At 37.2% G+C, this 12,216-nt stretch overlaps 1 protein-coding gene across 4 annotated transcripts in view; it reads left to right on the top strand.

The window, feature by feature from the left end:
* TRPM6 (transient receptor potential cation channel subfamily M member 6) overlaps positions 1–12,216 on the top strand; it is a 154,416-nt gene that overhangs the window by 76,731 nt on the left and 65,469 nt on the right. For all 4 annotated transcript variants that reach the window (XM_055426893.2, XM_055426894.2, XM_055426891.2 and 1 more), the window contains exons 12-16: positions 2,826–2,960; positions 4,012–4,065; positions 5,891–6,031; positions 8,886–9,020; positions 10,864–11,144. In XM_055426893.2, the coding sequence (XP_055282868.2) occupies positions 2,826–2,960; positions 4,012–4,065; positions 5,891–6,031; positions 8,886–9,020; positions 10,864–11,144 (746 nt within the window). The remainder of the gene's footprint in view (positions 1–2,825; positions 2,961–4,011; positions 4,066–5,890; positions 6,032–8,885; positions 9,021–10,863; positions 11,145–12,216) is intronic.

Below are 12,216 nucleotides of genomic sequence, written 5' to 3'. Positions count from 1 at the left end.
TAATTCATGCACATTGTTTAAAATGTCAAATGGTACTAAAAAGCTACCAAAAATACAGTAATTCTCTACCCTGCAAACCACAAGAGCCAAAAACTGAAAATTTTTGGACTGCTCTGACATTTACAAATCTCCATATCTCTAAATAACAAGACACATTGCTGTTTTTGGGTTCCTTTTAATAATTTATTTTATTAAGCTTTGTTTTTTAAGTTTATTTTTAATTGAAGGATGATTGCTTTACAATAGTGGTTTCATTTCTTCCATACATCAACATGAATTAGCTTAATTCATGTACATATGAATTATGTGCATATGTCCCCTCCCTTTTGAACTTCCCTCCCACTTCCCATCCTTTCCCACCCCTCTAGATTGTTACAGAGCCCTGGTTTGAGTTCTCTGAGTCATTGTTTTTTAAAACTTTAAAAAATTGTATTTATTTATTTGGCTGCACTGGGTCTTAATTGCAACATCGGGGAACTTTAGTTGAGACATGCAGATACTTAGTTGCAGCATGTGGGATCTCATTCCCTGACCAGGGATTGAATCTGGACCCCCTGCATTGGGAGCAAGGAGTCTTAGCATTGGCCCACCAGAGAAGTCCCTCTGATTAATTTTAAGACCTCTTAATACGACTGAGCGACTGAACTGAGCTGAACTGAACCTTTCTGTCTGTGGCCCTCACTGCTGCCATCTGGACTAAGGTTAAGTCGCTCACTCAGTTGTGTCCGACTCTTTGCGACCCTGTGGACTGGAACCTACCAGGCTCCTCTGTCCATGGGATTTCCCAGGCAAGAGTACTGGAGTCGGTTGCCATTTCCTTCTCCAGGGGATCTTCCCAACCCAGGGATCGAACCCAGGTCTCCTGCATTGCAGGCAGACGCTTGACCTCTGAGCCACCAGGGAAGCCCGCCATCTGGACTGGTTACCTGCTCTTCCTGGTGCTGAGCTATCATCCTTCATCATTTTGGAGATGCCCTCCTTGGTTAGAACACCTGTTTTCTGTATCCCCTGTTTTGTTCTTTCTTTGTTTACTCCTTTATTTGGTCATCTCTGAGAAAGGGAATATGGGAGATAAAAATATTGAGACCTCATATGTTTGAATATATTTTAGTTCAAGATGAGACTAATTTTTCCTGTGAATTTTGAATGCTTACCTTCTAGCACCCAGCAGTGACTGTTGAGAAGTAAAAAATCTTTCTGTTTTTTTGATCCTTTGTGACCATTTCTTTCTTCTCTGGGATTAAAAAGAAATCTTCCTGTGTTTCAATGTCCTGAGATTTCACAAGGATGTGTGTTGTTATAACTTTATATCATTACAGCGGATACTTGCTTTCAACTTGGCACTTACAGGTTTCCCTTCTGGGGAGTTTCCTCTCCTATTTTCTTTGCTTTCTTTCAGGAATTTTATCATTTAAAAGTTAGATCTATGGACTCCTCCTCTAATCTTATCTTTTCCTCTTCTATATCTTTTCTTTGGTATATTCCTTCAAATTTAATTTTTCACGCCTTGTATGTAGCTTTTTGTTTCTGGTGCTTGTGTGCTCTAGTTGCTTAGTCGAGTCTGACGCTTTGTGGCTCCATGAACTGTAGTTTGACAGTTCCCTCTGTCCATGGAATTCTCCAGGCAAGAATACTGGAGTGGGTTGCCATTATCTAGGGGATCTGCCCCACCCGGGGATCGAACCTGTGTCTCTTGCATCTTCTGCATTGGCAGGCAGATTCTTTTACAACTAGTGCCACCTTGTTTCTGGTAGTGTGTTATTAATTTCTAAGGGTAAATTTGTTGTCTTTTTAAAAATAGCATCCTGTATATATCTTCTTTTGTTTTTTGGAGGATATTAATGATAGTTCTTTTGAAGTTTTCTTCTTCCTTTATTGTCTGATTCTTTCTAGTTGATGTTTTTTGGTCTGTTTGTCCTGTACTCTTTTTTAAGAGTAGATGAAAGGAAGATCATTAGAAATTCTGAGCCTGTAGATTTGGGCTTCACAGTAGGGTGATCTGGTTACCATTTGTTGGGAGACTTGCAGTGTTAGCATATTCATATATTTTTCTCTTGTATTCATCACTATCAGAAAGAAATCCTCCAGTCTCCTGCTTAGAAGGTATAAAAGCCTTGTTGTTATTGTTAGGGAAGTCAGTAGGGGAAGATGAGTGAAAAGGTCCCAGTGTTAGCAATTTATGCTGCCAGAATTCTATTGCATCGATTGTTCAGTGCTTTGCTCTTCTTCCAGTTTCTGGGGACTTCCGTTTTCTAGGGACTACCATTTTCTGGTTTCCTGGGGACGCTAAGTCAATTACCATTGGGCCATCTGCTTTCCAACTTCTGAAATATTTCACTTTTGACCTCCTGTTCTTGTGGATTCTGTTTTTTTATTAAACCCTTTACTATAATTTTAGTGAAGTTTTAGGTGAGATTAAAAGTAAACGAGTGTTTAATTTGCCATTATACCCAGAAATCAGGTATAGTTTGAAAGGGAACATGCCAGGTTACAAAAAAAAAAAAAAAAAAACAAGGAAAAGAAAGAAAAAAAGAGACCTTGGATTTTCATTAGAATTTTATTAGCTTCAAACATTAATTTGGAACCATTGAGATCTTTACCATAGTCAGTCTTTTCATCCAAGAACACATTTATTCAAAAGGTCTTTTAGGCCTTTGGTTTACTTTTTGTTATTTCCTCACTTAGATCCTGAACATTTCTTAGTAAGATTGTATTTTATGATTATTTTTGTCTGTGTAGTTTTGAGTTCAAATACATGTAACTCTTTAGTTATTTCTGCTTTCTTAATTGTTTCCATATCTCATATTCATCTCTCCCCTCTGAAGCCTGGCTCTCTAGAACAAGCAATGTTAGATGCCTTGGTAATGGATCGAGTTGATTTTGTGAAGCTCTTAATAGAGTATGGAGTGAACCTCCATCGCTTTCTTACCATCTCCCGACTGGAAGAGCTCTATAATACAGTGAGTACTGGAACAATTTATCAGTTGCTGCCTTAAGATTATTTATTAATTAGCCACATTTAGCTTCAACTGTATCTTGAATGTTCAAGTTTCCTTAAATGCTTATTTCAACCAAAGAAGAAACATTCTTACCAAATCCTAGGACCATTTCTGCATTTCCCAAATTAATTAATTATACAGAATAGAAGCATAAACTAATTTCGGAAATGGGATGTAGTAAGACCATAATTAAAGCCAAAGATGGGAATAAGAACAAATTGCTTGTATTGAGTAATTAGAGCACTTCAATCTAGGGACACTGTTAAAATTTTGTTCCTGCCATTTTCCTATGCAAACCTTTTATTGAAACTAGACTGGCTTACTCCTTGTAAAGACGTGAGTAGTTCAAGTCAAGCACCCTTCCTGAGATGTTCTTCCTTGCCTTTGGATCTTACCGTTTCTTTGAAGCCCTGTCTTCTTGATCACTCCATAGTCTTTTGATCTATAGATCTTCTTGATCACTCCATAGATCACTCCCAGATCACTTCATAATAATACAGATTATTTGCCATTGTTTTGAATATACTCTTCATATTGTTGGTTATTTTTTAGTGTAAGTACCACACTCTCATATTAGGTTGTAAAAATTCTGTGAAGAAAGAACTTATATTCTTTGTTGAATCCCTCAGTAACTTGAATGAATGTAGCCAGTGCTCAATCAGTATTTGTTGATGCAATGTAATTGTATGATGGAATTTGTAATTGTGAGATTTATAAATAATAAAAGATAGTTATAGATTTTAAAAATTTGTTTCTGCCTCTTGCCACAAAGTTAATTAAGGCCTTCCTTACTACCTAGATATATACATCGTGCACTGAAAAATGTTTCAGTCTAATTACGTCTTCTCTTGGGAAATACCTTTCTTAGAATTAATTTGGCTTAAGCTTCGTTACTAAAGATGTTGAAGAAAATTTTCAGTATTCTGGATTATTTATACATTCTGAAATAAAGGTTTTTTATTTCTCCCCAACACATGGTAATTAAAATTCTTCCTTTTGTTCTTTATTACAGAAACAAGGACCAACCAATATGCTCTTGCATCATCTTGTCCGAGATGTAAAACAGGTAACCTAATTATGAAGGTGTCCAAATTTCTTCTTGTGTTGTCTTAGCTTTGTGGTGAAGTGTTAGCAGATTTTGCTTTGTAAAAAATAGTATTGGATTTTCTAGTGAATTACCTATCTTTTTTGACTCTGAACAGTTGTGACTCTGAACAGTTTTAACCAAATCATACTCACAGTTTTTCCTGTAATTTACTTTATAAAAGATTTCCTGTAATTTACTTTTTAAAAGATTTGACCCACCAAGTTAGTGGCATGAGCAAATAATTATTTTCTCTTGTAAAGCATGAATTGTAGACATAGAAACTTCCAGGCAGAATTTCAACTTAACATGATGAAACAATATTGCCAATGATGATAATATCTGTTGAAAATGAAACTTTCTGGTTGTGCTATCTTTACTGAAGGACTGGCCTGTGATTTCTGTTGTTTTTGTTCTTGTTTTGGCTATTATTGATAACTCTGGGTCTCTCACTTTTGTGAGTCTATGTGTTATTCTAGGGAACCAGGACCGATCCACTGGTCCCATCTTTGCTTATATCTTACTCATGCTGTTCTCATTTCACCCTGAGTTAAGTCAGACTTAAAAATCATCTCTGACCTCCCATTACTTACTAAAACTTTCTGACTTTAACAGACTTTTTTTTTTTTTTTTGCCTTAATTCTAAAGTCTAGTATTTTGTTGGGGAGAGTGTGGGCTTTCTGATTATGTTGGCTTGGTGAGAACCAGAGTGAAAGGACTGTGGAGGAAGATATTTAGTTGGCAAATCAGTAGTAAGCAAAAGTGTCCATGCTGATGTAAATTTAGTTTGCATTGATTTATTCTGGGTCAAAATAATTTTCCTTAGATTATTTCCTAAAACTCTGATTCTATCACAGTTTTCTTCTAAACTGAAGAAAAAGGAATGAAATAGTTAGATATGCTTTTAACTAGCAGAAAAATGAGAGCATTATTTGTGTTCCTTACAAAAGTAAATTATGAATGTGAAAAAGAAATTAAATTATTTATATTTATTTATATACATAACCTTGTTTCTTATTCAAAGCTTTGGGAATGTTATTCACAGACTGTTCATTTCAAGGATCTTATTCAGCATTGTGTGCCTTTAAAAGTATACTATGTATGCATGGCAGTTCAGAAGAGGCACTAAGGTGGGTTTTAAGGGATCAAAATAATTTTCATTTAGGCTAATACCATACTTGAAAATCTGCTGTTCAGGCCTCCTACTAACCATAACGTTTGTCTTGGCACAGCCTCATGTTTTGATATCTCATTTTGCTTCACCATTTCATGTTCCTTACTTCTGTTTGTTCTACTTCCTTTCATATTCTTGTTTTGTGTGTGATGTTATAACCATTTCAAGAGAGGCTAATGATTTTAACCTAATGTTTATTTTGGATTCTCCAGTATCTTCTCTAGTGATTATATTTCTGTTGTAGTAGTTCTGTCATTGCTGGTTACAAAAATCTTCTATGCTCTCTTTAAGTGTATTTTATTCTGAAAGTGTGTGTATGCGTGAGAAAGAGAGGAAAAGAGAGTCCGTGTGCTTTTTATAAGCAGACATTCTGTGTCTGTGAAACTAAAAACATATTAAGGCTAAGTAATTTTTCCCATTTGAACAAGCAGATTGTAACAGTAGCTAATTGTATTAATTCATCAATTGATTTTGTTATTAGTGATAATTCAGGGGCTCTCACTTCTTTTGTGAGTCTAAGCGTTGTTCTAGGGTTAAAGAATATGTTTCCCTCTTTGGTTATGTTCTAGTTACATGACAAAAGAGAGACAAAGAGAACTGACAGTTATAATTTGTTACATGTTTTTGTTACAGCATACCCTTCTCTCAGGCTACAAGATAACGCTGATTGACATCGGATTGGTAATAGAATACCTTATTGGTGGAGCATATCGCAGCAGCTACACTAGAAAAACTTTCAGAGCCCTCTACAACAATCTCTGCAGAAAACATAAGGTAGTATAATTGAAAAGTACCCTTTTTCAATTAAAAGAACTGATGATTTCTAGGAGTTATACTTTTAGAAAAATGGCTTGGGAAGTTTGGGTGGGAAGAGCTTTCCAAATGGATATTCTGTTTATTGATAGTTATTGAATATTTGCTACATGTAAATTACTGTGCTAAGTGCTAGCACGCTGGCCTGGATGGACGCAGAGACTTGCAGTTTAGAAACTCTTAGAGGAAACAGACATGAATAACTAGCCACAGTACAAAACAGGATATAAAATGTGCTATATTGACATAGAAGTATGTGGTGAGAAAGTTTAGAGGGAGAGATGATCAGTTCTTTCCTTATCTTTCTTTTGAAGATACACAAGTGTAAAGCTTAATAGGATTGCATCTATAAACTCATAATAGCACATAGCCTGGAGATGACAAGCTTGGAACATGTGTAGGGGTTATATTGGAAGATATATGCAGAATGTACCATATAAAAATACATACTACATGTATTTTATTTTCCATCATAATTTTGAAAGTCTGAAAGTGGAGGTGTTAGTTGCTCAGTCAGCTCCTTTATCCATGGAATTCTCCAGGCAAGAATACTGGAGTGGGTTGCCTTTTCCTTTTCCAGGGGAGCTTCCTGGATCTCCTGGGTCTCCTGCATTTCAGGCAGATTCTTTACCCTCTAAGCCACCAGGGAAGTGCCAAAATTAGAGTTGCTAGTTAGTTGATTAGCAGAGAAAATATTGCTCATTTCTTAAAATTGCCTTTCCAGGTTAAGCTTAGTTCCTTTGTTAATAAGTAAATTTTAATTGTTCTGTGCATTTGGAAGAAAGAAAAGTGTGCACTGAAAGAGAATGATTTAGATGGAGAAATCAGAGAACATCTCTCTGAGGAAACGACATTTCAGTTAAGAATAGTGGTAGATCTTGGGTAGGCGAGAATGGAGTGAGGGGACTAGTATACTCAAAAGCCTACAGATGAGAATGATTCTGGCTTGAAGAGCTTAGTTCTTATTGGGGGATAATGCAAGTGTTAGAAAAGATAGTTTGCTGCATTTTTGTTTGAAAGAAGAGCAGGAACAGTACAAGGCATAGTGCTGTGGACATGAGGGTATGGTTTTGCAGTGACCAGGAGACCTTGGTCGCTGGACAATGGCAGATGGTTGTGAGGGATGACACTGGAAAGATCACATGAAAAGTCTAGACTATCAAGCTACTTTTGACCTTTATTTAAAAAGAATGAAGTAAAGTGAAAACCTAACTTGGCTTTAGGAGATGAGGAAGAAAAACAGAAAGAAACCCAGTTCTCCCAGAGAAAATGTCCTTTATTGAAATTTCGCAGACATAAGGATACACTTGAGGTATCAGCTCCTTCATTTAAACAAAATAAGCCTTGCTATGAGGCTACCAGGGGCAGATATAGGACTGACTGTGATGTTGGTGCAGGCCAGTGGGGAGCATGCTGGGCAAGTTCCTCTAATGCCCTTTCTAGAAATGGGTAGGACATTGCCCATTTCTCTAATTATTTTCTGGTGAAGGAGTGTAGAGTTTATTGTGTTTCCTAGTAAATTAGATTGTAGCGGTTACAAACTAGTGCCACTTGGGAAGCCTGAAAGCTTCATACTGACAAGCAATTAATTATGTTATTATTGGATCTCACCACTGGAATTCCACTGCAGTAGTGATATTATGTAACACTTGGAGACATTCCATAACTTTCTAACTTAAGCTTAACCTTGGAGCTGTTTGTGAATGGGAACTTTCTCTTATCAGACTTGTGAATCTTTATTGCCTGTTTTGAACTTGTTCCAGGTATAGAACATCTGTTGATTCTAATGGAATTTCCACATAAAGAAGGAGTGCAGATATATAATAGGGAACAAAAAAGCATGTTCTTTAAGATGTTAGGAAATAAGAGTATGCGTAATAAGAAGGGGTCATGAGAGGCTCTTGTTGGATGAGTAATTAATTACTAACCTTGGATGAGAGACAGATCATTGGATATTTGGTAGGATGCAGTATTATATTTGGTTTTATTGTTGGCTAAGAGCCTCTTGATGAAAGTGAAAGAGGAGAGTGAAAAAGTTGGCTTAAAGCTCGACATTCAGAAAACTAAGATCATGGCATCTGGTCCCATCACTTCATGGCAAATAGATGGGGAAACAGTGGAAACAGTGGCTGACTTTATTTTTCTGGGCTCCAAAATCACTGCAGATGGTGATTGCAGCAATGAAATTAAAAGACACTTACACTTACTCTTTGGAAGGAAAGTTATGACCAACCTGGATAGTATATTAAAAAGCAGAGACATTACTTTGTCAACAAAGGTCCGTCTAGTCAAGGCTATGGTTTTTCCAGTGGTCATGTGTAGATGTGAGAGTTGGACTATAAAGAAGGCTGAGCGCTGAGGAACTGATGCTTTTGAACTGTACTGTTGGAGAAGACTCTTGAGAGTCCCTTGGACTGCAAGGAGATCCAACCAGTCCATCCTAAAGGAGATCAGTCCTGGGTGTTCATTGGAAGGACTGATGTTGAAGCTGAAACTCCAATACTTTGGCCACCTGATGACTCATTTGCAAAGACCCTGATGCTGGGAAAGATTGTAGACAGGAGGAGAAGGGATGACAGAGGATGAGATGGTTGGATGGTATCATCGACTCAATGGACATGGGTTTGGGTGGACTCCGGGAGTTTGTGATGGACAGGGAGGCCTGGCATGCTGCCGTTCATGGGGTCACAAAGAGTCGGACACTACTGAGCAACTGAACTGAGAAACAAAAGGTTAATTGTTACTACTTTCATTGTTACCATAATCATCTTTTTCCCTTTTTGTTTTGTTTTAAAAATAAAATAACACATGCCAGCAAGTGACCACTCTTGCTCAAAGCCTGTCCCAGCCTGTTCTTCACCGAAGACGCCGGTCAGGAAATAGAAAGGAGTCTACAGACAGCACCCTGCATTCCCAGTTCATTAGAACTGCCCAACCTTACAAAGTCAAGGTACCAGTTACTTATTTTAAATTTGAGAATAAAATTGTCCTTGAAGACTGAGATCTTTTCATCATTTTAAATTCAAGAATGGGGAATACAGATAGAGGGACTATTTATAGGAATTATAAACAGATGGTACAAGGCTAAAACATGATACAGCTATTCTCTAACAATGATAAAGCAAATGCCCAGGATGGGGAACTAAATGATCTCCAGGGCTGGCACCTCAGGCTTCCTTGTTCCTACCTCTGCCATGTCCAGATGATGACTCAGGAAGGCAGTCCATGGAATGGTACTAAAAAATCACCATTAAACCTTCATCCTCCTTTCCCTAAGGCTAATTAGAGAGGTGACTGTTACCTTCTTCTTTGCTTTTCTCTTACATTGCCCTCTTGTATCTTCTTTTTTCCCCTTTGAAGTTTTTTGGAAATTAATTTTAGCCTAATGTTACAGTACGGTAATGATAATGTATTTATGAATGTGTGTCTGTGTGTGAGCAGTGTTATGCCTCCCTTCCCTGTACTATTTCAGTCCCACTTTCCTCTGGGCATGAATGATTTTGTTCAAGAGTTTCCATAGAAATGGTTCTTATGTTGGCTGAAAGAGGCTTGTTTTTTACAGCTCTTAGAATGAAGAGTTATATCATAAAATTACCGTTGGTCATAATCAATGAACATAAATTCCCTCTACTTATAGAAGAAGCTTATTACAATTTTTGCTCTGATCTCCTTTAATTAAAAAAAGAATAATTGTTGAATCTGATCATTTGCCAGGTGTTATTTTGCGCTCTTGGTTGAATTTGAGATGCAGGTGGGCTGGAGAAGATATATATTGATGACTAAGAAATGGTCCTGCCCTCCCAGAGAAGTAACCTCAGTGCAGTGTGATGAGCATTGAACTAGAGATACTTGCAGAGTGACATAGAAGACTGTGGGGCTTTAGCGAATGGTTTTTGACATGAGTTGTAAAGAGTGGGTTTAACCAGGTATAAAATGGTATTTCATTATTACTTATTACCATCACTATGGAAATATAGCCAGAATAAAGGAGATCAGAATTAAAACCAATCTATTTGTAAGAATGTTGGCAACACTAGTGTGATTTTACTAAAAAGAAGATAGTGGATCTATTTGTAAGGTAAGGTTAGAGTTTTTTTTTTTTTTTAATAGTTCTCATTTGTCTTATATGTAATTTCAGCCCATTTCCTTGAGAAATTGAAAACTGTTGTATAGTTAGTGACTTTTCTAAAGGTATAGACTCTATTAAGTTGTTTTATATTGTATTAAGCTGTGTTAAGTTTTAAGATGTGTTGACTTAAGTGGACTTAAGGTATCTTAGCCTAGCAACCCTGAAACTATTTGATATAACAAGAAATAGGTTAATAAAAGACCAAAGTTTTGGTTTCTGATTTATAAAATTCTTTTATTATTTCTATCCTTTTTTCAATGATTTTAAAAATATTTATAAGATGCTCAGTGTCTTTTGTCAGGTAGAACATCATGCATCTGAGTATTTGGACACCCATTCCTATTTTATAGGACTTGCCTGGTGGCTCAGTGGTAAAGAATCCACCTGCCAATGCAGGAGACCTGGGTTCTATCCTTGGGTCAGGAAGATCCCCTGGAGAAGGAAATGGCAACCAATGCCAGTATTCTTGCCTGGGAAATCCCATGGACAGAGGAGCCTGGCTGGCTATAGTTCATAGGGTCACAAAAGCTATAAAGTTCTATTATTATTTCCATCCTTTTTCAGTGATTTTAAAAATATTTATGAGATACTCAATGTCTTTTGTCAGGTAGAACATCATGCATCTGAGTATTTGGACACCCATTCCTATTTTATATTCTAACAGGAAAAGTCTGTAGCCCTTCATAAATCAAGGAAGAAGTCAAAAGAAGAACAAAATATATCAGATGACCCTGATTCTCCTGGCTTTATTTATCCTTATAACGACCTGCTGGTGTGGGCTGTGCTAATGAAAAGGCAGAAGATGGCCATGTTCTTCTGGCAGCATGGTGAGGAGGCCACGGTCAAAGCAGTGATTGCTTGTATCCTCTACCGAGCAATGGCCCGGGAAGCCAAGGAGAGCAACATGGTTGATGATGCCTCTGAAGAACTGAAAAATTACTCAAAGTAGGAGTTCTCCCTTCATCTCATACTTAACACTGACACTTCTTAGAATGGTTAGAAATGTTTATGTTCCACACCCTAGAACTTATAAGAGGAGTGGACTTACAGTGGTGCATTTCACGGACTCTTCCGTAGATAAGCGGAGAAGGCAATGGCAAGCCGAAGTCTTAAGATATTTTAAGGACCACTAAAGGAAAGAGAGGTGGCCCTTAGTTCAGGAGACTTGGGTTCTTGTCCTGGGGCCAGCTCTTTACTAATCGTCAAATGACTTGCCCAGATTGTGGGACGTTAGTTTCTTTTTTTTATTTAAAAAATTTTTTTGGCCTCACCACATGGCATGTGGGATCTTAGCTCCTCAACCAGGGACAGAACCTGTGCTTCCTGCAGTGGAAGTTTGGATTCTTAACCACTGGACTGCCAGGGAAGTCCTGGGACTTTAAACTATAAAATGTTCAATGAATGATTTTGGAAGTCCCTCCTGACTATCAAACTCTTTGATACTAAGTTATATTAAAAATTGTTGTTTACTTTAAGTACCTCTCATGCAGGAAAACAGGTAAAAATATTATGTATTAAATGCCAGAGAGTGATGATGGAAAATAGAAAAGTTAGGAATGTTTTGGTATTTTTTATTTACTAATGGTGGCTTGCTGTGATTCATGGGGTCGCGGAGAGTCGGACACGACTGAGCGACTGAACTGAACTGAACTGAACTGAATGGATGATGGTAGTAGGGAGAGAAGGGAAGCTAGAGTTAGTTAATAGAAACGAATTTATAATTTTTATTTTAAAAATTTTCAGAGAATGACAGTGTCTACTTTTTAGAGAAAACAACCTCCCAGAAGATCACCTCGGGGTGTCTCCAGGTCTAGCTTCTTACTTAAGTCATCTGTGTATTTTGTAAAGTCTTAAAAAAAAAAAATAGGAGTGAGGGGTTTCCACAGTTTTCCCTTAAATGCTAGTTTGATTTTGAATAGTCTTTTCTGGCAAAAAGTCTTCATTAGGATCTATGAGGGAGCCATACATAGCTTGTTTTGTGGTGTGGAGTCACTTCTCCTCAGGAATAGCTCAGGGA

Source organism: Moschus berezovskii, chromosome 7 (genome assembly GCF_049115385.1).
Source record: "Moschus berezovskii isolate FMDL1 chromosome 7, NW_MosBer_1.0, whole genome shotgun sequence".
NCBI lineage: Eukaryota > Metazoa > Chordata > Mammalia > Artiodactyla > Moschidae > Moschus > Moschus berezovskii.
Note: the sequence above shows the minus strand (reverse complement) of the source record. Positions and strands in the feature narration are given on the sequence as shown.